This window comes from Neovison vison, chromosome 4 (genome assembly GCF_020171115.1).
Source record: "Neovison vison isolate M4711 chromosome 4, ASM_NN_V1, whole genome shotgun sequence".
In the NCBI taxonomy this organism is placed as follows: Eukaryota; Metazoa; Chordata; class Mammalia; order Carnivora; family Mustelidae; genus Neogale; species Neogale vison.
The window spans coordinates 11,274,577-11,297,290 of NC_058094.1; the positions used below are offsets into that span (position 1 = coordinate 11,274,577).

The 22,714-nt window shown below is 43.2% G+C and overlaps 1 protein-coding gene across 5 annotated transcripts in view; it reads left to right on the top strand.

Annotated features, from left to right (window-relative positions):
- Positions 1 to 22,714, top strand: part of LOC122904295 (CYFIP-related Rac1 interactor B) — a 520,830-nt gene that overhangs the window by 202,329 nt on the left and 295,787 nt on the right. For 4 of the 5 annotated variants that reach the window (XM_044244939.1, XM_044244940.1, XM_044244936.1 and 1 more), the window contains exon 5: positions 21,775 to 21,920. The exons of the other annotated variant lie outside the window; for it this stretch is intronic. In XM_044244939.1, coding sequence (XP_044100874.1) covers positions 21,775 to 21,920 — 146 coding nt within the window. The remainder of the gene's footprint in view (positions 1 to 21,774; positions 21,921 to 22,714) is intronic. 5 annotated transcript variants of the gene reach the window in all.

The following is a 22,714-nucleotide window of genomic DNA, read 5'->3' on the forward strand; positions in this document are numbered from 1 at the left end:
GCTCAACAGATGTGCAGTGCGTAGCTATATGGCGGCTGGATAGGTCCCTGAGAAGCTCTCCGTGAATGGCTGTTCAGTGTTTAATCGTGACTGCTTGTGAATGAATCGGTTCAATGTAGCTTCCCAGCAGTGTAATCCTGGGATGACTTCGGTGGTTCCTAGAGAGGGGCCACACTGGTTATCATGCCCATGGCGTGGAAGGGCCGGTGGTGGAGTGGGTGGGGACTCAGACCTCCCAGACTGCAGGGACCTGATGGGGTTTCCGCCATCACCAATGAGTATAGTTTGTGTGGGCAGCACTGTGACATTTAATTCTTAAAAAATAGATGAGTAAAACAGTGATGTTACCGATCTTTCCATGATACATGCTCAGTGGAATCTGGGTTATTCCCGTCCAAGGGCTTTTGGCCTCATCCCGAAAAGCCACAGAGGCTGAACCCTGGTATCTGTTTCCCACTGTGTTTTCATAATTTTCTTGTTTTCTCACAGTGCTTAAGTGACACAAAACCCATGTGATAAACTTTAAAGTTCTAAGAAGGATTTCTGTATTTCTGGTTTGAGATGACCAGCCAGCCTACCACTACCTACCCCACCAGATGATTTGAACATTGTATTTATTTGAGAGCGAGCAAGTAAGTAAGTGCACACAAATGAGTGGGGGCAGAGAAACAGAGTCCCCACTGAGTGAGGAACCTGAGGTGGGACCCCATCCCAGGACCCTAGAATCATGACCTGAGCCGAAGGCAAACTTTTAACCCATTGAGCCACCCAGGCACTCCCTACCAGATGATTTGAAAGATGGTTGAGAATGGTGAAGAGTCTTGCTTTTACAATGTATTTGTTAGGATTACACATAAGCTTTATCAGTATGAATTAGAACAAAATTATTATTTTATAATAATAAAAAATTTTTATCGGAAAGACAAGTTATCTCCCTTAGAAGCCCTTTAGTTTGAAAATGGCTTGGGGATTTGTCTTTCTCTTATGCCCCTGTGTCCCATATGAGGACATTCAGAAACAAAACTGAATTCCGTGAACTGCTTGGATCAGTGGAAAATTTCCCAAGCTATTCAGCCTTCCTGTGTTGTTTCTATGTTTTGAAGTGTTGATGTTGCTAATCTGTGAGGTATACTGTCATTTAGAAAGTTTGCCACAGTGTGTGTCCCCCTCCTTCCTCCCCTCCCCCACTTCTCTGTTCCCTAATGTATTTTAAAATAGCCAGTAGTTTCTTGAACACCAGAGATTTTAAAATATGTTGCAGTCTTTGACAGTTTTTTCTTTCCAAAGACAGAACCTAATTCTCTCCTCCTGAAATGTTGCCAGACTTACTACCTTCCTCTTATGAACGGAATGTGATGGAAGTGATACCATGAGATTTCCAAGACCAGTTCATAAAAGAAATCACTTCCACCTGAGTCTCTCCACCCCTCCATCACTTTTTTTTTAATTAAATAAAGACATTGCCTATTTAAGGATTTTATTTATTTATTTGACAGAGATCTCAAGTAGATGGAGAAGCAGGCAGAGAGGGGGAAGCCGAGCAGAGAGCCCGATGTGGGGCTCGATCCCAGGACCCTGAGATCATGACCTGAGCCGAAGGCAGAGGCTTAACCCACTGAACCACCCAGATGCCCCGCTCTCCATCACTTTTCCTAGAGGAAGCCAGCCACCCTCTTTGAGAGGAGACCGGTGAACCACGACTGAAGTGACTGCCCGGTCCAGTCATACCTTCAGTTGCCTGCAGCCCTGGTGATTTGCCAGCTTGAGCTTTGTACAGGACTCTGGCTCAAAGCCGTAGACAAGGGATTCATAAGATTTCTGCCCTTGCATACATGGGCGTGTGCATGCAAATCCCAGGCTCAGTAGAAGTCAGTGTGAGTCTCTAGAGAAAGCGGAGCTCACTGCTTGTCAATGCTGTTAAAAAAGCAAAGGGAAACATACCATACTCTTTATAAAATGAAAGAGGCATGTATTTCCTAGTATGCATGGGTGCACCAGATTTGTTGTTCTGTCAATGATTTAGTTGAGTTGCATTTGTTAATCTTTTTGAACAAATATATTATTACATCCACATAAACTTTTCCTTGGGAGTAAAGACCAAGGATATTCCTACTACTTGGTCTTTTCCTATGATAATTTTTTTTCCACAAATCCAATGTGGATTTTATTATTAAATAGTGGCTTCCTTAAAATTCATGCCAAAATCTGTTCGGAATATATTTTAGCTTATTAGTAACACATGGTGCCCCTAGAAATACATAACATTGTTAGTCTGAAAGTTGGGACTCTTTAAATCCTTTAATTTTAGTGAATAAAAAAAAACTGACAGTGGTATGTGATTTGATTGCAAGCATATGACATGGAAGTCTTATTTCCAAAATAGCACACGATTGTCGTAAACAGTCTATAACTTTTCACATTACAGAAAAAAGCAGTTTCCCTTTGCCTTCCCCCTTTCGGTTTAGAATTATGGAGCGAGTACTTTTAGAAGAACATTTGTGTTTTCTAAAGCAAAATTAATGTGTGATGTTCGCCCCAGATTTTCATTTTGTTAATTTATCTATTTTAAGAAAGAGCCCAAAGTGTGTGACGAAATCTAAGATTTTCAAGGTAAGGTGCTAAATTCATCAGTGGTAGGAAAGTGAATGGTGTTTTGTCCAAGTAAGTTCATTTTAGCTCTTTTAGTTAACATTTTGTCAAATTTAAAAGTTTAGTAGGAAGTGAATTATGACCAAAATTGATAAATTAAGTTGGGTGTCTTACCATTGTATCATGTAATGGCATTTTTAGTCCTATAGTGTTCAGTGAGGAGAAGAAGGTTCCTAGAATTTTAATAGAAAGATGTGGAAGCATAAAATGTCAAAAGGTATATATAAAAAGCACCTGTCCTGTGTTTAGGAAATTTTATATATTTTTGCTATTTTCCAAGTTTGTAGATTATGATCTGGTTTTTGAAAAAAATTTTGAATTAAAGTAAACTTGTTAGTGAAGAAATAATTTTAAGCCCTCAGAAGTAGAAGACTTTAGATTGAAATTGTAAATACCTTTTAGTGGTGGTAGTGATTTAAGCAAAGTCTAAATAAATTACTGGGCCTGCAAGGCATTTTGCATTCGTGTGGGTCCATCATTACTCCTTAGGAGGTGAAAACAAATTGAAATAATGAGTTCCTTCAGAATGGTCAAGGAAGGAAGTTTTTTCTAAAAGGAAGTATACTTATCCAGGAGAATATTACTCCTCAAATTGTGAAGGGATAAAATAAGGGGAATTTTTAAAACTGCATTTAGAAAATTGAAGTCTCTTTCTAGAGTAATGTTAGAACTCTGGGCTGTTTAAGAAGTTCCAGTTTTCATATTCAAGCCATTGGCTGAAATACTCTGTTACTTAAAATCAGAGGCTATCTGGATGTTGGCGGGGTGGGGGGTGGTGCACAGATCTTGTTGGCCCGGAATGAGGGCTCTCAACTTTAAAATGAGTTAATTTTTTTATGATGTATGCACTCATCCTATGGGAGCATTCTTCATAAGAAATTAAGTCTTTTTTTTTTTAAGTGTTTTTTTGTTTTGTTTTGTTTTGTTTTGTTTTTACTGTCAGAGAGGGAGAGAGAGCATGAGTGGGGGCCAGGGAAGGAGCAGCAGGCACCCCGCTGAGCAAGGAGCCTGGTACCTGATGTGGGGCTTGATCCCAGGGTCCTGGGTTCGTGACCTGAGAGCTGAAGGCAGACATAACTGACTGAGCCACCCAGGCATCCCAAAAAATTAAGTGATTAATAAAATTGGGAGTGCTCATTCAACAACCATTACCTTGGGTTTCTCTTAAAGCCTCAAGATGAAGAGCAAAAATACTTGGTTTAAGGTAAATATTAAAACATGTCCTCTACCTTAATAGTCCATATTTTGTAGAAATAATGAATTACATGGGGCACGTGGGTGGCTCAGCGGGTTAAAACCTCTGCCTTCAGCTCAGGTCATGATCTCAGGGTCCTGGAAACAAGCCCCACATCAGGCTCTCTGCTCAGCAGGGAGTCTGCTTCTCCCTCAGCCTCTGCCTGATGCTACCCCTGCTGTGCTTTCTCTCTCTGTGTCAAATAAATAAAATCTTTAAAAAAATTTTTAGAGATGATAAATTACTACCAACCCTTGTGGAATGCCTACTATGTGCCAGGTGCCTCATACACATTTACCACATCACGTCATTGTCTCAGCGGTCTTGTATGCAAGACAGTATTACCCCCACTTTCAGGGTTTAAATCACTTACACAGCTATTAAGTTTAAGTTTAAACTGGTTTAAATTATTTACACAGCTAGTAAGTAGCTACAGGGTTTGAAACATAGGTCTCTGTGATCTTGAGGCTGCTGAGGCAGAATTGTCAGATTAGTAATGGTCAGAGGGGAGTGACTGCCGACCCAGGACGGGGCACAGAGGACTCAGAGAAAGGCAGAACTTGTGGGCTCTGTGCCTTGGGGTGCCTCACCCATGCAGGGAGACAGACAAGTAAAACAAGCCGCAGTTCTATAGCAGGAAGGTGGAGACGGGTCTGTTACAAAGAGGAGCAGCTTTCTTGTTTTAAATACAAACCTGATGGAGTACCTGGCTGGCTCAGGCCCTCAGTTGGTTAAGCACCTGCCTTTGGCTCGGGTCTTGGTCCCCCGGGTCCTGGGATCCAGCCCTGTGTTGGGCTCCCTGCTCCGTGAGGGGTCTGCTTGTCCCTCTCTCTCTGGCCCTCCCTCCAGCTCGTATGTGCTCTGCCTCCCTCTGGAATAAGCAAATAAAACCTTATAAATAAACATACACACATACACGCAAACCGGAGCGGGCCCGGACTAACCACACAGTGTTTCTCCACCCGCACTCCTGTTACCAGGTGCTCTGTAACTGGCATAGTTTATGAACAAACAGTGAAGCCCACAAACCACGTATTCTCTGACAGAGACCACAGTGCCTCCCCCACAGCCTTAGCTGTGGACGTGTGGATGTTGTGGAATAGGCCACACAGATTTGGGATCGAATACTGGCTTAGCCCAGGGCTGGTGGCTGGGAACACTTTGTCGGAGAATACTTTGAGTCGTTGTTTCTTCATTTCTGCAAGTGGAAAAATAGTTTCCACCTCAGGGGACGGTTGTGAAGCCTCCCTCAGGTAGTGTAGGCACCTATCGTGTCAGTGATGAGTGCTTCATCTTGCTCAACTCGAAGCTTTCGGAGATGGAGATCAGAACAAACCTAGTTTGTCAATCTTCGATCCACCACCACACAGATGGTGTACGGTGCTTCTTACCCCCACTCCGCCTTGTTGGGAATGTTGGGAAGAGCATACTTAAAACATTTAATATGATGCTGGGATATAGTAATCCTCCGTGGTATTTAGTATAATTACAGCTGGTTGCAAAAATTCATTCAACACTAGAAAAATTTTAGTCAGTATGTCTTCAAATTATTTATTCTTACATTCTTCCTTCTTTTTCTCTCTCGGATTCGGGTTGCATTTATGTCAGACTACTTGGTATTCTCCCCCAGGCCATTGAGATTTTATTTTTAATCTTTAAACTCCTTGTGTTTCCGTTTGGATAATTTCTGCTTTCCTCTTTCTAAGTCTCCTGCTCATTTCTTCCTCAGAATCCGGTCTGCCATTAGTCTTGTCCAGTTAATTTTTATTTCAGATACTGTATTCTTTTAGTTCTTGAATTTCCATTTGGTCCTTTTTCAAAACTTCTGTCTTTCTTGAAGTTCTTCATCTCTTCACCCATTTTATGCATCTTTTCCAATAGATACCTGAACATATTTGTAATATATATTTTGAAGTCCAACAACTAAGTTGTCTCTGCTTCTGTTTCTTTTGACTGGGTTCTTCTCTTTTAGTTTTTGACTACATTTTTCGGTTTCTTTGCGTGTCTAGTAATTTCTGTCTGCATGGTAGACATTTGAATTGTATGACATAGAGACTCTGGATTCTTTTGTCTTCCTGTGAATTGTGTGGTGTTTTATTCTAGTACATGGTCAGATTTCTGGTGATGACCATCACCTTGATCTTAGGGTAAGTTTATTTTAGTTTTTCTCATAGTCCCAGGATATAGCCCTTAGTCCCGCAGCACATCCGTACTCCTACAGCACAGTCCCTCTCGGCTTTCAGCCCAGAATGTTTACCAAGCCCTGCTAACTCTGTGGGATTTGAATTCCAGACTCTTCCCCAGTGTTGGGAAGTTGCTGGAATCTGCTTAGCTCTTTACATGTTGTTTTCTGCTGGCTTCTTGAAGTCTGCTGTTCAGGTCAGCCAAGGACTGGAATTGAGGGTTTCCTTTTCTGTGACTTCTTCCTTTCTAGGATATTACCCCCTCAATTTCCAGCTGCTGAAATAGTCCCAGACCCTGACCTCCGATGCCTCAGCTGAGTAAAATGCCACTTTCTGCTTGAGCTCTGTTCTCCTTGCCCAGCATGGACCGAAGTCTGCCCTTAGGAGAAAAGCCAGTTATGGTTTTTTCTTCTCTGATATGGTTTACTTCCTTGAAGGGTAATATCCTTTTCTGTTTCTATCTGCTTTTGTTTGCTCTCTAGTGGCTTTGAGTGGTTCTTTTTTATGTTTTGTCCATCATTCATATTTGTTAAAACAGGAACATAAGTCTGGTACAAGTCATCAACTGCCAATCTTGAATTAAAAATATTGTGTATGAGTAATTTATTAATATATAAGGGATTAACAAAACACTCTTGACTCGCACAGAGGTATTTTGTCATAATTAGACTTATAATGTATGACAGTATATTAAAGTGACTTAGAGGTATGTCTTCAGCTCAGGTTTTGGATCACAAATACTTGAATATAGAAAACAGATACTTTGTTTAGTCAGTCAAAACTGTTTACAAAGTAGAGGAGAGGTGTGTGGCTGATTAAACCATAGGATGAGCAGTGATCCTTTGCCTCCATTCTTGAACTTAATGGTTTATTGTAAACTAAGTGTATTTACCTTATAGTCATACTTTGAAGTACGTTTTACAGTCTGCGTGTATGGGAAGGGCACCTGGGTGGCTTGGTTAAGCATCCAAATCTTGATCTAAGGTCAGGTCTTGACCTCCAAGTTGTAAATTTAAGACCCTCCTTGGGCTCCACACTGGGCATGGAGCCTCCTTTAAAAAAAAAAAAAAAAGGGCAAGGGCGCCTGGGTGGTTCAGTTGTTGAAGCATCTGCCTTCGGCTCAGGTCAGGATCCCAGGGTCCCGGGATCAAGCCCCACATTGGGTCTGAGCAGGGAACCTGCTTCTCCCTTTCCCACGGATTGTGTTCCTTCTTTCACTGTCTCTCTCTCCGTCAAATAGATAAATAAAATCTTAAGAAAACAAAGCAAAGCAAAACAAAAATTCTGGGCTCTCAGCTCTGCTGGGAGTCTGCTTGAGATTCTCTTTCTCCCTCTGCCCCTCCCTCCATACCTCCACATCCTTGCTCTCTCTGTCTCTCTAGAATAAATAAATCTTTAAAAAGATAAAAAATGAAGTCTCCGCATATGAGAAATAACCCATGGAGTCAAAATAAACCTTGAAAATTTTTGTATGGCTAATGAAGTACTCTTGAAATATAACTCATTTGGTGTTTTTACATAGTATTGGCGTTCTTTTCGGAACCATGGTATTTAAAACACACACACATCACACCCCACATACATAGTCTTTCAGGCAGTTACCCTTAACTCAGGGGGAAGCTCCCCCTATGAACAGGTGAGGAAAGGGCAGATGGTACCATCCCTCCTGCTCCCAGACTGCTCTCACATCATTGAGCGGGATGGGAGGGCACAAGTCTGTTTACATAGTTTTTGCTCCCTCTTTGCCTTGTTCTTCCAAATTCACTGAATCTCACAAATTAAAGGCACAGCTGTGTGATACCATGTGGCTTTTGGTCCTTCCCAACTAATCCTTTGTACTATTTCCATAAAGATTCAGTTTAGTGACTATCTAGTTTTCTTTATGGACCACCCCTTTCTGCCTTGAGCAGACCCTCCCTGACAGTTACAGCCAAGATTCTGCGGCCGGCCTCTATCTTTCTGCCTTAGTCCAAGGCACATTTTGACCACGTTCTTGGATGGTTTATGTCTCATCAGACTGGGGTTGTGCTTCCTTGTATAATGACATTGCAGTTAAACTATAGCGAAGTCTGGAGGAATGCCATGGTCTCCCATTTTATTTCGTGTGTGGTATTCTCCCTCAATTTGCTTAAATTCTGCCTCTCTCACACATGCTCCCTTGACCACATGGAGTCTCCCCTGTGAGGCAGACCCACCACAGCTCTTTTCAAAGAAAGCCCCATCTTAAGGCAGCCATGCTCTGGGATAACGAAGCGGTCGTGCATGTGTTGGATTCCATTTGTGGTTTGGATGTGGACGTGAATTTTAAAGTGTCTATCTCTAGGACTAGAAGTACTTTCCAGCTGACTCTTTAGCCAGGAAGATAACTATTTATTGATTTTTCTGACGCCCTGCTTAGGTATGGAAATCAAGCAAGTTGTTATTGATTCTGAAGTGTTTTTCATAAATAATCAGTGCCTTAAGACGGAGTGATTGGGGGGTTGATGGAGGATGACTTGCGTGGCCAGTTTGTCACCTGCGTGCACAACAACAGGGTGTTCTCGGATCTTCTGTGTCTCTGAAAACAGATCGAACTTCTCCTTTTTCTTGTTGGAGGATTGCAGGAGGCTTGCACTCGGGAACACTTGGGGCTGGGTTTTTGTTGTTGTTTTTTCTTTTTTTTTTTTTTTTTTTATTTGAGAGAGAGAGACAGTGAGAGAGAGAATGAGGGAGGAGAAGGTCAGAGAGCAAAGCAGACTCCCCATGGAGCTGGGAGCCTGATGTGGGACTCGATCCCGGGACTCCAGGATCACGCCCTGAGCCGGAGGCAGTCGTCCAACCAACTGCGCCACCCAGGCGTCCCTGTTGTTGTTTTTTCTTAATGACATTTTCTGTTTGTTTTTCTCATTGTAGAAGTGTAGTTTATATTAACATGGTTGCATTAGAAAATACAAGTGAAAGAAGAAAATGCTTTTCAGCCGCATTTTGTTCTTTTTTTTTTTTTTAAGATTTTATTTATTTATTTGACAGACAGAGATCACAAGTAGGCAGAGTGGCAGGCAGAGAGAGAGGGGGAAGCAGGCTCCCTGCTGAGCAGAGAGCCCGATGTGGCGCTCTATCCCAGGACCCTGAGATCATGACCTGATCCGAAGGCAGAGGCTTAACCCACTGAGCCACCCAGGTGCCCCAGCCGCATTTCATTCTTAAACTCCATTGCGTGGATCCTGAATCATACATGGTGTTCCTAGGTGGCAGCGGGCACATTTGTATTGTCTGCCGTCCTTGTTCTCTTGCTTGCCCACACTCGGGGTGATGCCTTTTCCAGGAGCCCTGGGGTAGAGACGCCTGTATTGCTGCAGTGTTTGGGGTGTTGTATGCTGCCTGCACAGGGAGGACCAGGGGAGGCCTTCTGAAGGAGCACTGGCTCCTATGCCACAGCACGGGGATGTGATCTCCACTCTGGCTGTGAGAAGCTGAGTGTTCTTATTAAGTCCTTTCATTTCTCCAGACCTCTGTTTTCTTCTCTGTGAGAAAGAGAAGATGATCCCTACCTTATCTATTGTTGAAGTAGTTAGTGCTTATGAAATGAGAGAAAGAGTCTTTTGCAGTCTGCAAGGCACTGCGTATACCCTAAGGGGAGCCCGTGGGGACCAATAAAGAGTGCCTTTTTCAGGGGCACTTGGGTGGCTCTGTTGGTTGAGCATCCGACTCTTGATTTTGGCTCAGGTTGGGATCTCGGGGTCATGAGATGGAGCCTCACATCGGGCTCCACGCTCAGTGCGGAGTCTGCTCATCCTTCTCCCTCTACTCCTCCCCCTGCTCACACTGCCTCTCTCTCAAATAAATAAATGAGTCTTAAACAAAACAAAATGCCTTTCTCCAGACACCAAAACCAGAGAGGCCTGCTTGCACGTTTCAGTCTCTTTTCTACAGGTGTGCTTTTGCCTTCCCCTGGACTCTCGACTCTGCGCTTATCGAGGGCAAGAAGCCCTGTCTTTAGGTTCAGCTGACTTTCCTCCCTGATCCTTAATATTCTGGGGTCATTGATCCCTTTACAGTTGGAAAACAACAGACCCCCTCTGAATTATTAAAAACTTGCAAGGCAGAATTTTTCAGTTAATTTTAGGAGTTTTTGGAAGCTCTAAAGTTGAGGTCAGAAGCATTGATTAATTCAAATAGTACCGTAGTATGTAGAATATGCATATAACATATACAGTAATAAAAAATAAATGTTTTTAAAAATAAATATTGGAAATGTATGCTTTGAAATATTTTATTAACAGGTGTAGCTGATCACAAATAGTCTGGAGAGCACCGGCCTAGAGACACCTGTGCGGTCAGGTGGTCAGGTCCTATCCTAGCCTCCCTCATCTTCCAGGACATGGACCCAGTGAACTTTCAGTTAATCTCGAATTATTTAACACATAATTTTTAACCCAAGAAGCTGAAGCTCAGAAGGAGTGAGGCTGCAAACTTAAAGACCTGCATAACCTTTCTATCACAGGGTAGGTGCTTAATGAAAGTTTGTGAATTAATTGTGAAATGTGAGGCCATATTTTTGATTTACACCTATTTACAAAAAGCTCAGCTCCTTCAGATGGTGGGCAGTCAGCTGTAGAAGGCACAAATAGAGGAACGGTTGTCTTCTTCCTAGCTTTTCTCCGGGGGCAGATCTCAAAGCATGAACATTACCCAGAGAGCCATGAGCAAAGCCTTGTGATGTGGATTTTATCTGGCAGTTAGGAGGCCTGCGTGAGAGGGCATTGCTGCCCCTGCTGTAAGGGAGTGATGCTCAAGTGCCGTTTAAATGCTGAGTAATAGCCTTGTGGAACTCTGCGGGCATCTTGTCTTGGGGCTCTGCTAGTTAATGGATTTGTCAGTTGTTGCGGAAATGGGAGTTTGCACTCTGAGTTTCCAGATAACACCCTTGGGGCTGGAGCAGATTCTTGCAGAGACTTGGCTAGAATTTTGAAAGAACAAATCCAAATTCAAAATGACCTTGAAAAATCAGAGGAATGAGTCATCCCAAGTGGCATGGAGAAAGGCAATTAAAAAAAATCCTTTCTGCCTTTAAAGATGTTGCTTTTAATCTTAGTAAGTATGTACCAAGTGATGGTGGGAAAAGAAGAGGAAATAGGGGCCCAGGGAAGTGAAGTAACTTGCTTATAACCCAAGGGCAGAGGCAGAGGGACAAGCAGAACCCCACTGAACAGGGACCCCAGTGTGGGGCTGGAACCCAGGACCCTGGGTTCATGACCTGAGCCGAAGACAGACACTTCACTGACGGAGCCACTCAGGCGCCCCAGCTCCTCATTCTTCACAGTGTTGCTCAGGTGTCCTCTCTTAGGAAACCTCACTGGCTATATCCAGATTTTGTCCATGTGTTCATTTATTTATCAGGTACTACATGGTGCCTACAAGATACTGTGTTAAATAAGCAATATATTTTCATGCAGAGGAAAGAAAATAAAATGCATCGCTGATGGGTAAAGTAAATTCTCAAAAGAGAATAAAACTAAACGAAATAGAAGGCTCAGGAACTTTTGTTAACGTTAAAATCCTTCCTCATGCTATATAAAAGAGATATATTGGGTTGAATTAAAGCTTTCAGTGTTTTTTGTTTTTGTTGTTGTTGTTTTTTAAATACTGAATCTTAGAAGATTTGGGAACATAAGCTAGGTAGGAATCCCAAAATCTTTTGGGTAAAGACTGGTATGTTTAACGACATGAAATGTAAAAAGTTCTTTGTGGCAAAGGACACTGTAAACCGAGTGAGGAGACAAATGGGAGAAAATGTTTGCAGCACATACGACAACAGCTTGCTGCCCCTTCTGCAGGAAGTCTCCCTACAGATTAACAGGGAGAAGACAAGCAATGGAAACCAACAGGCAGGAAAGGAAATGTGAGTGGACAGTAAAATAAGCCAAATACTCGGGCTTACTGTATAGTCCAGTTTTTCACGTCCTTGTGGCAAGAATTCAGAACAGTAACATCTATATGCTAGTCTGGCGTTAGGGAAACACACTCTTCTGTTCCTCTTGCTGTTGGGTCTGTGCATTCCTACCAACAGCCTCTTTGGGAACATAGCAGTAGTAATTAAAATTTGAAGTGTGCACCCTACCCCCTAACAATTCTACTTTTTTGAATATATCTTTTCAGAGATAAAGTGACAGCATGTAAGCACTTAGGGATAGAAATATTTATTGCAGTGTTGTCTTTGGTAGCAGACAATGTGAGAATCTCTCAGGGAGCTAGTTCTCCAAATCATGGTGGAGTTTACTGTGGAATATAATGACAGCTAAAATAATGAATTAGGGGGCACCTGGGTGGCTCAGTCAGTTAAGCATCTGCCTTCGGCTCAGTCATGATCTCTAGGGTCCTGGGATTGAGCCTTGAATTTGAGGAACCTGCTTCTCCTTCTCCCCCTCCCCTCCCACTGCCCACCACCTGCTCATGTGCTCTCTTTCAAATAAATCTTTTAAAGAAAAAAAAATCATATTTGGTAAGTAGAAAGGGGGAGGAGACCCATTATATATGTATTAAAAGAAAGCTTTGCTGAAATTATTAATACATCACATTATTAACTTTGCTTATTTCAAGGAGGGTACTGGAGAAGGGGAAAGGAAATGATCATTTTTATCTTTATATATTTCCATCTTAGTGTGTGAATTATTTTTGTAATTTTAAAAACAAATGGAATTAAAAAATTTGAAGGGTGCTTAGTGCTTCACAGTATGTATAGGCTCGTATAAAAGAATTTATCACTTCGCCCTCTATGCCAGCACTATAATTTATGACACATATTACATGGCTTTATTATCACAGTTATAGCTCATTGTATTTTATATGCTTGGCCCATGGCCAATACTCCATATATTCCGAAGGAACGAAAAAGGACTTGCTCCAGGAGACTTTATTACATGCATTGAGCATCTGAGCACTGTTGGGAACTCAAGACATTGCAAAAGGCTGAGGACCAAGTTAATGGCAGGCTTGCCTGGGAAGTTACACTTACCTTTGATCTTGAATGAGGCAGGTTGAGGCTTGGGATTGTGACGGAGCAAGGTGGCCCAGAGAACCTGGGCGGTGGGGTGGGGGGGTGGGTGGGGGGTGAGGCTGCAGCGCAGGGATGCTTGTGCCCAGGCTGTGCTCCAGAGGAGTTCTCTGAGCTGGAGCCTGAGATGATAAACACAGTTGCGCTGGACTCTGGACCCAGAGGTGACTTAAATAGAGACACAGGGAGAGAAGCTGGGCTGCCAGGAGGAACTTTCTTTAACGTTAAAATCCCTCCTCGTGCTATATAAAAGAGATATAGTAGGTTGAATTAAAGCTTTCAGTGTTGTTGTTTTTTTTTAAATACTGAATCCTAGAAGATTTGGGAACATAAGCTAGGTAGGAATCCCAAAAGTCTTCTGGGTAAAGACTGGTATGTTTGACGACATGAAATGTAAAAAGTTCTGTGTGGCAAAGGACATTGTATGGAAAGTTACGGAAGTGAGACTCACTTTGGGGTGAGCGACAGTTCCTCCCATATCATGAACACCCACCTTAGGCCAGACACTGGAGGAGGCACGCTGTAGGCTTTTCTCATCCTTTTCACGCGGTAACCCTATTAAGGAGCATCACTGCGGTTGAGAAAGTGGAGTGTGAGATGAGGATCCAGATGGTCTTAGATCCACAGCTGGTAAATGGAAGACCTAGGATTTGATCGACAGTTGTCTTCTGTATCCTGGAACCCTCCAAGAAGTACCATGATATTTAGATTATACCTGAATGTCCATTAACATCAGAACTTCAGCTCTTGGTCTCAGAGTGAATGAAAGTAATGAAGAAATTTTTAGAGGCTTGCCATGTACTTTATAGATGATACATCTGTCACATTTCACATATGAAAACCGAGAGCCAGAGACACCTGGGTGACTTAGTTAAGCGTCTGCCTTCAGCTCAGGTCATGATCCCAGAGTCCTGGGATCCAGTCCCGCATCGGGCACCTTTCTTGGCAGGGAGCCTGCTTCTCCCTCGGCCCACCGCTCCCCCTGCTTGTGCCTGCCTGCTCTCTGTCTCTGACAGATAAATAAAATCTTGAAAGAAAGAAGGGAAGGGAAGGAAGAAAGAATGGAAAGAAAGGAAGAATGGAAAGAAAAGAAAAGAAAAAGGGAGGGAGGGAGGGAGGAAGGAAGCCAAGACCCAGAAAAGTACCTTTTCCAAGGTCACAGATGGCCAGTCCAGACCGGAGGGAGTTTCAAACCCAGGTCTGTGTGCCACTTAAGCCATGTCCCTCCATCAGATGACACCTCAGTAAACATCAGGCAGTGCTTGGTCAAGACGGGAGCTCTTGAGGATGGAGTTATTATGAATGCTTTCAAGGCTTTTCCTCATTAAATAGAAATAATCCTTCATGGTTTCATAATGTTCTCTGCTGCTGCTACTTTCCCAAAAGAGCTTTCACATTAATTATGACATCTTTACCTCTTAGCATTCAACGTCAAGGAGTAGGCTGGGTGTAGGTATTATTAGACCTGTTTTATAGATGAAATTAGGCCCCAGAGAGCCTTAGTCACCTGACCAGGTCACATGATAGCGGCTGGAGCTAAGACCTAGATTTTCAGGTCCCTCAATCACTGGATATCAGACTCAAAAATAGCAGGGGTTCTATTCTAGGGGTTCCAGCACTTCCCCGAGCATAATGGTAAGAACACAAGCTCTATGGGCAGTGCCTGTGTCACCACTTTTCTGGGTGACCTTGGGCAGTCTGCTTCACTCCCTACACCAGGAAAATGGGGTAAGAATAGCACGTCACCATGAACATCAGATGAAGTAATGCAGGACAGAAGCACAGTTTATGGCCCTTTAAGCAATCAAAAGTGTAACCATAATTAATTATTCTTATAATTAATTGTTAACAAGTATTACTATTGTTATTATGTCATTATCATTGTTGAGAAACGAGGTCTGTCTTATTCCCCTTCATTTCTTAGTGTTAATCATTTAGTAAACCCGAAATAGGCATTGGTGGTATGAGTTGTGGCATCCTTGCTAGTCTTGGCTGAGTCTGTCCATGGAAAAGGATGGGTTTGGAATCCTGTGGGGGTAGGTTCCAATGTGAATCCACACAGCGAGCTTCACTTTTCTTATCTGTAAAACACTGCCCTGAAGGAGTTCTAGGATAGTCAGTGTGATGGACCCCATCACAGAGCCGGTGCCTGAGAAGCAGCAGCCGTGATTATGGTGACAGAGTCAACGGTTGGGTTCATGGGCCAGTTGGGAAGTTTTGTGAAAGTTCCCCAGTTTGATAAGGCCTCCCACAGAGTGAGAATTAGACAAACATCTGTCAGAGAAGGGCCTGTTTACTATTTGCTGTGGTTCTGAAAATTCTAAGTAGGGTCTCATTGGAGGAGCATACAAGACAAGCAGTGGGGAGGGTAGAAGGAGAGAGAGAGAGAAGCGGACTCCCAGCTGAGCAGGGAACCTGATGTGGGAGTCGATCCCAGGACCCAGAGATCGTGCGTGACCTGAGCCAAAGACGCACGCTTTACTGACTGAGCCACCCAGGAGCCCCATTTTTGAAGAATATTATTAAAGAGGAGATTATGCTGAGTGAAATAAGTCAAGCAGAGAAAGTCAATTATCATATGGTTTCATTTACTTGTGGAACATAAGGAATAACATGGAGGACATTGGAGGAAGGAAAAAATGAAGGGGGGGAACTGGAGGGGGAGATGAACCATGAGAGACTGTGAACTCTGAGAAACAAACTGAGGATTTTAGAGGGGAGGGGGGAGGAAGGATGGGTGAGCCTGGTGGTGGGTGTTAAGGAGGACATGTGTTGTGTGGAGCACTGGGTGTTGTACACAAACAATGAATCTTGAAGCACTACATCAAAAACTAACGACAGAATGTATGGTGACTAACATAACATTAAAAAAAAGAAGAATTGGGCCACCTGGGTGGCTCACTGGGTTGGGGCCTCTGCCTTCGGAGCCTGCGTTCTCCTCTCTCTGCCTACTTGTGATCTCTGTCGGTCAGATAAATGAATAAAATCTTAAAAAAAAAAAGAAAAGAAGAAAAATATTTTTTTTTAAAAAAAGAGTATTGAATTTTAAAGTATTCTCAGGGAACTTGTTAACTACTAGAACCTCGGAGCATATACTCTGAGGGCTGTCCCCTGACTTGGGAGTATTGCTGGAAGCCTCTGTCACCAGCTGGAGGATGCCAGGCTGACTCCACCACAGTGGCCCCCACTGGGCGGCCTGGGGCTGTCATCCCTGTTGTCCTCATCATGAACATTTATTGAGCTTATCTTGCACTGTGCACTTGGCATGCAGTAACTTAATCTCCATAATACCTCCGTGAGGTAAGTACCATTGTTACGTCCATTGTACAGCTGGGGAAGATGAGGCTTAGGAAGGTAGTAAGGTACTTGACCAAAACACCATGCAAGTTTATTGATAGACCTGGGATTTGATTCTAGATCTTTCTCACTTTAGGATGTAGGAGAGAATCCCCAGCTCTGAGATCTTAAAAAAATCTAAGAGTAAAATCCCCATAGGAGCTGTGTGGCCTCAGACTCGTTTTTGCATCTAAATAATGAGGATGATAACAGTACTTATCTTCCAGTCCGATTAGTAAGAGTGAATGAAGCAATGGACGTCAAGTGCTTAGTGCAGTGACTGGCGTATACGGAGTACTCGACAAACTAGCTATTATCACTATTATTACTGAAATAGTAAATCACTGCTTTGGTATTGCTGTGGGGCTTAAATGTTGAAATGTATGTAAAGGCCTTTCAAGCTGCATGGAACATATTAGGTGATTAGTATATGTTAGTCATCGCCCCCAAAGAAATGCTAGCAGCTGAAATCCTAAGTGGCCTGTTCTGGTTTGGCTGGTAAATCTGTATTATTTTGTACTTTTTTCAGAATTGAAAGGAGTCACCTAGCTCTTAGAATTGTCTTACATTCTGCAGCAATACCACAAATGCCAGAAATTCCCTACAGATATTCAAAAAGCATGAATCTGTAATGGCTGGCTCAGATTTCTCTCTTTCCTCGTTCTTTTCTTTTATCCAGTCTCCATCCTCACCTACTTTCCCCAGCTCCGACCTTACCAGCTTCCCAGAAGTCGGCTAGCACTTAGGTAGACTGAGGATCCCAAAACAGAGCTTATTCTGTTCCCTGAAAGGTCGTGATCAGGCCATTTTCTGCTTCATGAGCCCTCCTATTCAGTCACACCTGTATCTGTGACAGTGTTCCCCACCAAAGCGCTGTAGCTGTCTCTTCTTCGCTAAACCCCTGAATTTACCTTCTGTTCATCTGCTCGGGGCACTCTGTCATAGGCCCCGCCCCTGCCTCTGCCCTTGTGCTGTCCTACACCAGAACCCTGTCTCCCTCCCCTCTGGGACTCTGCACCTGCTGAAACCCTGCCTGGTAAACCCTTCATTTTGTACAAAGGGGTGCATGGGTTTATAGAATTTTGCTAGTGAATTGTCACTGTTAGATTTGTAATATATGTTTAAAAAAAACACAAAACTTAAAACATGAGACTTACATTCCTATGCTGTTTGATTTTAAATACATCTCCCTGATTTGTAACTAATCCCACCCTAAAAGTAATAGTGACTGATTTTTTTGGAGGCAGATGCCACATGCCAAGTACTGTTTCAAGTACCTTACTGTTATTTCCCACTATTTCTGCCCTCAACAGGATTATTAATACTGTCCCCAGATGTGCCTCAATAAACTATGATTTTTCAGATATATCTGTACTAAGAAATCTCACCCATATATACCTATGTCCGATTAACATACACACACATGCTTATGCACATAAATATACATGCTGACTGTGTGGTGGTTCATTTATGGAATTAGCAAAACATGCAGGACCCATGACCTCACCTATACTTACTTACCAGTCTCTTCTTCCACCTCTGTGACGTCACATTTGATGTTCCATCTTCTCTTTCTTGAAGGGTTCTGGTGAGGGTTAAATATATTGTAAAAAGCACTTGGGTCAGAGAAGGTTCTTAGCCAATGCCAGTGCTCCCTTCCTAAGGCCTGTCTCTGACTTAGCCAAGTCTGTCTTACTTTTGGATGAGTCCATCATCTTAGATAGACTAAGAGCTTCTCGTAATTCTTTCTAAACTCTGCATGCCATTCCAAACTCAGGAGAGTGGTTTTGTTGAGGGAGGGAGGGAAGAGATTGGGGTTGGGGGAGAGAGGAAGCATTCTGTAACACTTTATTTCGTAAACTGGTTGGTGTGAACATGAGTGTTCCGTTCATCTAAAGAGTATGATAAATGTCATCTGAAGTATTTTCTAATTCCAAGCAAACAAACAAAAACTTTCTAACCTTATGTTTTACTAGAGACACTTCTTGGGGCGCCTGGGTGGCTCAGTGGGTTAAGCCGCTGCCTTCGGCTCAGGTCATGATCTCGGGGTCCTGGGATCGAGTCCCGCATCGGGCTCTCTGCTCCGCAGGGAGCCTGCTTCCTCATCTCTCTCTCTCTCTCTGCCTGCCTCTCTGCCTACTTGTGATCTCTCTCTCTCTGTCAAATAAATAAATAAAATCTTTAAAAAAAAAAAAAAAAGAGACACTTCTTTGAACACAGTGAAACGGGCAGCTGAATTGCTTTTTTGCTGGAGAGAGTCAGGTCTGGTGGGATTCTCCTGGGTGAGGTGAGGCTGTTTGGCCTTAGACGGAAGAAATCAGGGGTAATTCCAGTTTATGAGGAGATCAAACATGTGCATCCTGTCTCTCGAGCTGATGTGGCCTTTCTTTTGTGTTTTCCTGAACCCCTTCCCTCAGTTACTTGGGCGGTAACAAGAGCTGCATTTTATCTTTTTTAATATCTCAGCCTGAAATGCTGGCATCCACTCTAGGCATCATGAATTTTTGATGTGGCGATGATAGGAAGGCTGCTGGGGCTCACTGCATTTCACTGAAGCGCCCTGACACCCGTTTGCTTCCGTGCACGGACTTTCTTCTTGGGTGCTTCCCCGTGAGGACTCACAGTGTGTTCTGTCGGGGCCCATGGCTGCCGGGCAGTCATGGAGAGTGTATTCGAGAATGCAGTACTTTTTTTTTTTTTTTAAGATTTTATTTATTTATTTGAAACAGAGAGAGAGACAGCAAGAGAGGGAACATAAGCATGGGGAGTGGGAGAAGGGAAAGCAGACCTCCCTTCGAGCAGGGAGCCTGATGCAGGGCTTGATCCCAGGACTCGGACTGACTGAGCCACCCAGATGCCCCGAGAATGCAGTACTCTAGATTTTCCTCTCAGTTATTCAGCAATCTAGGAGTAAGAAGAAAATGCTTCTGAAATTCCTGAAAAGGAAATCAACAAGTTCAAGTCAAGAGATATTTATTGAGCCCTCACTCCTTACGCATGGCTCATGGAACACAAACACCATGGCATTTGTTGGGTGGGGACACAGAGATGAGCCGGAGGTAATCCCTGCCTCTCCTGGTCTGGTGCCAAGGAAAAATCTTTATTTACACAAATATGATGTGATGTGGTGAAAAGTATTGCAAAAGAGAGACAGAGTATTATAGGCAAGGAAGGAAAGCTTCATAAAGAGGTATCGAAGGAAGCCTTTAGAGATATTATTTTACTAGACACAGTTGTCTTAGATACTTACCATTGATTTATTCATTCAGTAAGTATTGTGCATCTCTTGCGGGCCTGCATACAAATCCGTGCTTCCCTGTCCTCCACCACAGAGGAGGAGAGAAGTGGGGAGTCCAGGCGTCTGAAATGCCTCCCCGTGGAAGTGGTGCACCTCGGCTGTGCTCATGTTTCCTTTGTCGGTGTGTTTCATGTTCCATGCCTGCCTCCCTTAAGGGTGTAGAGATATGCGGTACTGCCTCCCACAGCCTGCAAGGATGGGGCACCTGGGTTTCTGTTATAAGTGTTGACATCTTCTGGAGGAGTCACAGATCTGATGCACAATTTAACAGGGTCACACTGGATGCTGTCTTGATAGTAGATTGTAGGGGAGCAAGAGCTGGAATAGAGAGACTTGTAGGAAGCTTTTGCACTGGTCAAGGCAAGAGATGACATTAGATCGGGTTGATCACCATGGGGATAGTGAGAAATTGTCAAATTGTTGGCTGTATTTTAAAGGTAAAGGCAATAGGATTTGCCAGTGGGCTGCATCTGAGATATGAGAAAGAAAAATCAGTATGACCCTGATGGGTTTAAGTCCGAACAGCTACGAGAATGTATTTGCCATTAGTGGGGACTGAGATACAAGATCTGCGGAGGAAAAAGAGGGTTAGGGGCAGAACATTAAGGCTTTGCTTTTTAGCATGTCAAGATGAGAGTTATTGGGGATCCCAGTGAAGATACTGAGTAGCAGTTGATATAGAAGTCTATATTTCAGGGGTGGGATCTAGGCTGGGTTGCCAGTTTGGGAGTTCTTAGCTGATAGAAGTTATTCAAAACCACAGACTAGGTGAGATCCAGGAGTGAGCATGAATAGAGAAGAAGAAAGGCCCAAGGCTGTCCAACATGAGGAGGTCAGGGAGATGAAGATCCACCAAAGACATTGGAAAGGAGCAACCATGAGATAGGAGGACGGTCAAGAGAGCATGGTATCCTGGAAGCCAAGCAGAGAGTGTTTCAAAGAGGCGGAAGTGGTTGTTACTTATGGAACACTCACTCTTTTGAGAAACTTTGGATAGTATTAGGCTCATTTTACAGACTGGAAAACAAAGCTCAGAGTGAGATTTATTAATGCCACTGATGGACTATAAAAGTAAAAAACGGGTAAGATAGCAAGCTTATAGGTTGTGAAACCAGACTTGAAACATAAATCCATCTGATCCATGCCTGCACCATTTGTATCAAGAGATCATATTGGGGGGGGGGGCTTTAAAAATGCTGTTCCTCAGACCTGAGGCTTATACAGAATTAAAGGAAATTAAATTGAGTTGCATAGAAAGAAACATATCAGAACCATGGATTCTTTTGCATTTCAAGATAGATTTTTTTTTAAAGATTTTATTTGTTCATTTGAGAGAGAGAGAGTGACCTGGAGGGAGAGGGAAAGAGAATCTAAAGCAGACCCTGTGCAGAGCACAGAGCACGACCCTGAGGTCACAACCTGAGCCAAAACCCAGACTTGGACACTCAACAAACTGAGCCACCCAGGTACCCCCCAAGACTGAGGTTTTTTTTAAGATTTATTTATTTACTTACTTACTTACTTACTTACTTCAAAGAGAGAGTACATGTGTGAATGTGAGTGGGGGAGAGGGGCAGAGGGAGGAAGAGAAGCAGGCTCCCCACTGAGCAAGGATCCTAATGTGGGACTCAATCCCAGGACCCTGAGATCATGACCTGAGCCAAAGGCAGGCACTTAACTGAATGAGCCACCCAGACGCCCCAAGGTTGATTTTCTAAGGAGAGTTTTCTCCTTGTTCCGTGATCATCATAGTTTCTCAGTGGAAATACATTGTGCTTTAAATGTGATAATTTGACCCCTCACCTGTGGGGGGTCCATGAATTACCTGGGATGTAGGTGAACTGAACACTGTAGAAGAACAAGGGGAACCGTGGTTTAATAGAGTGAGTAGAGACAATCAATGCTCCTCTGACCACCTCTGCACATGTTCAATAAATAATTGATGCAGTTTCTCTTTGCCTTCCTTTTAGGAGTATCTAGTGATCAATCAGGGTTCAAAATAACTCGTCATTGTTCAGACTCCTCTCTCCTTCTTTTTTAGATCACGTACAAAATGAAGAAAACTATGCACAAGTTCTTGACAAGTTTGGAAGTAATTTTTTAAGTCGAGACAACCCAGATCTTGGCACTGCTTTTGTCAAGTTTTCTACTCTTACAAAGGAACTGTCCACGCTGCTGAAAAATCTGGTAAGCCATAGCATAAGGGATTTTTTTTAAATTACAGCCTGATCGAAGTACAATAAGAAGATAAGGAGAACAATCTACTAGTCTTCTCCCCAACCCCCAGTCCTGGGGGTGAAAAAATTAAAAAAAAAAATATTTTAAGTCTCAGGTATGGAGTCACATATAAAAAAATACCATTGTAAAATTCTTAGATCCAACTGATAACGGGTTAGATTTTTTGAGTCAGAGAAATTGGTTAAGCTGAACTCTCTTATGCATTCTGCCACAGTTCTGGTTTGGGTTTTGTTTTAGGTAGCATTCAGCAACTCGTGCTTTTTAATTAGTTGGAAGAGTGATGATGATTTCCGTGTCAAACATACTCTGTGAGTACGCACTGCAAGGGGTATTCCTCACTCATACGAGGCCAAGTGTGCATCTTGATCTCTGAGCCTCCCCAGTTCTTCACATCTTTCAGCCCCCTACCAAGAGAAAGATTTTGAGATTGGGGGAACCCATGGTTACTGAAGTTGATGACAAGAAGAATCCCTAAAAGTCTGGGACAGGAGAGGTGCTGACCCCAGGAGGTGGACACAGAGTTGGGGGTGGGGCCGTCTCTTTGGCAGGCACTCGAGGATTCCCGCCCTCACACCTTGTTGACACTAGAAGGTTCGTTCTGGGTAGCACTACCACCCACATTTTCTTAGGCATTAAATTAAGCAAGTCTCTCTTCTCCAAAGTCCCAGGAGATAGACAGGGAGGTTGAGTGGAGCCAAAGAAAAACTACATCATACTTTTCCTCATCTCTTTCCTGAAGACTA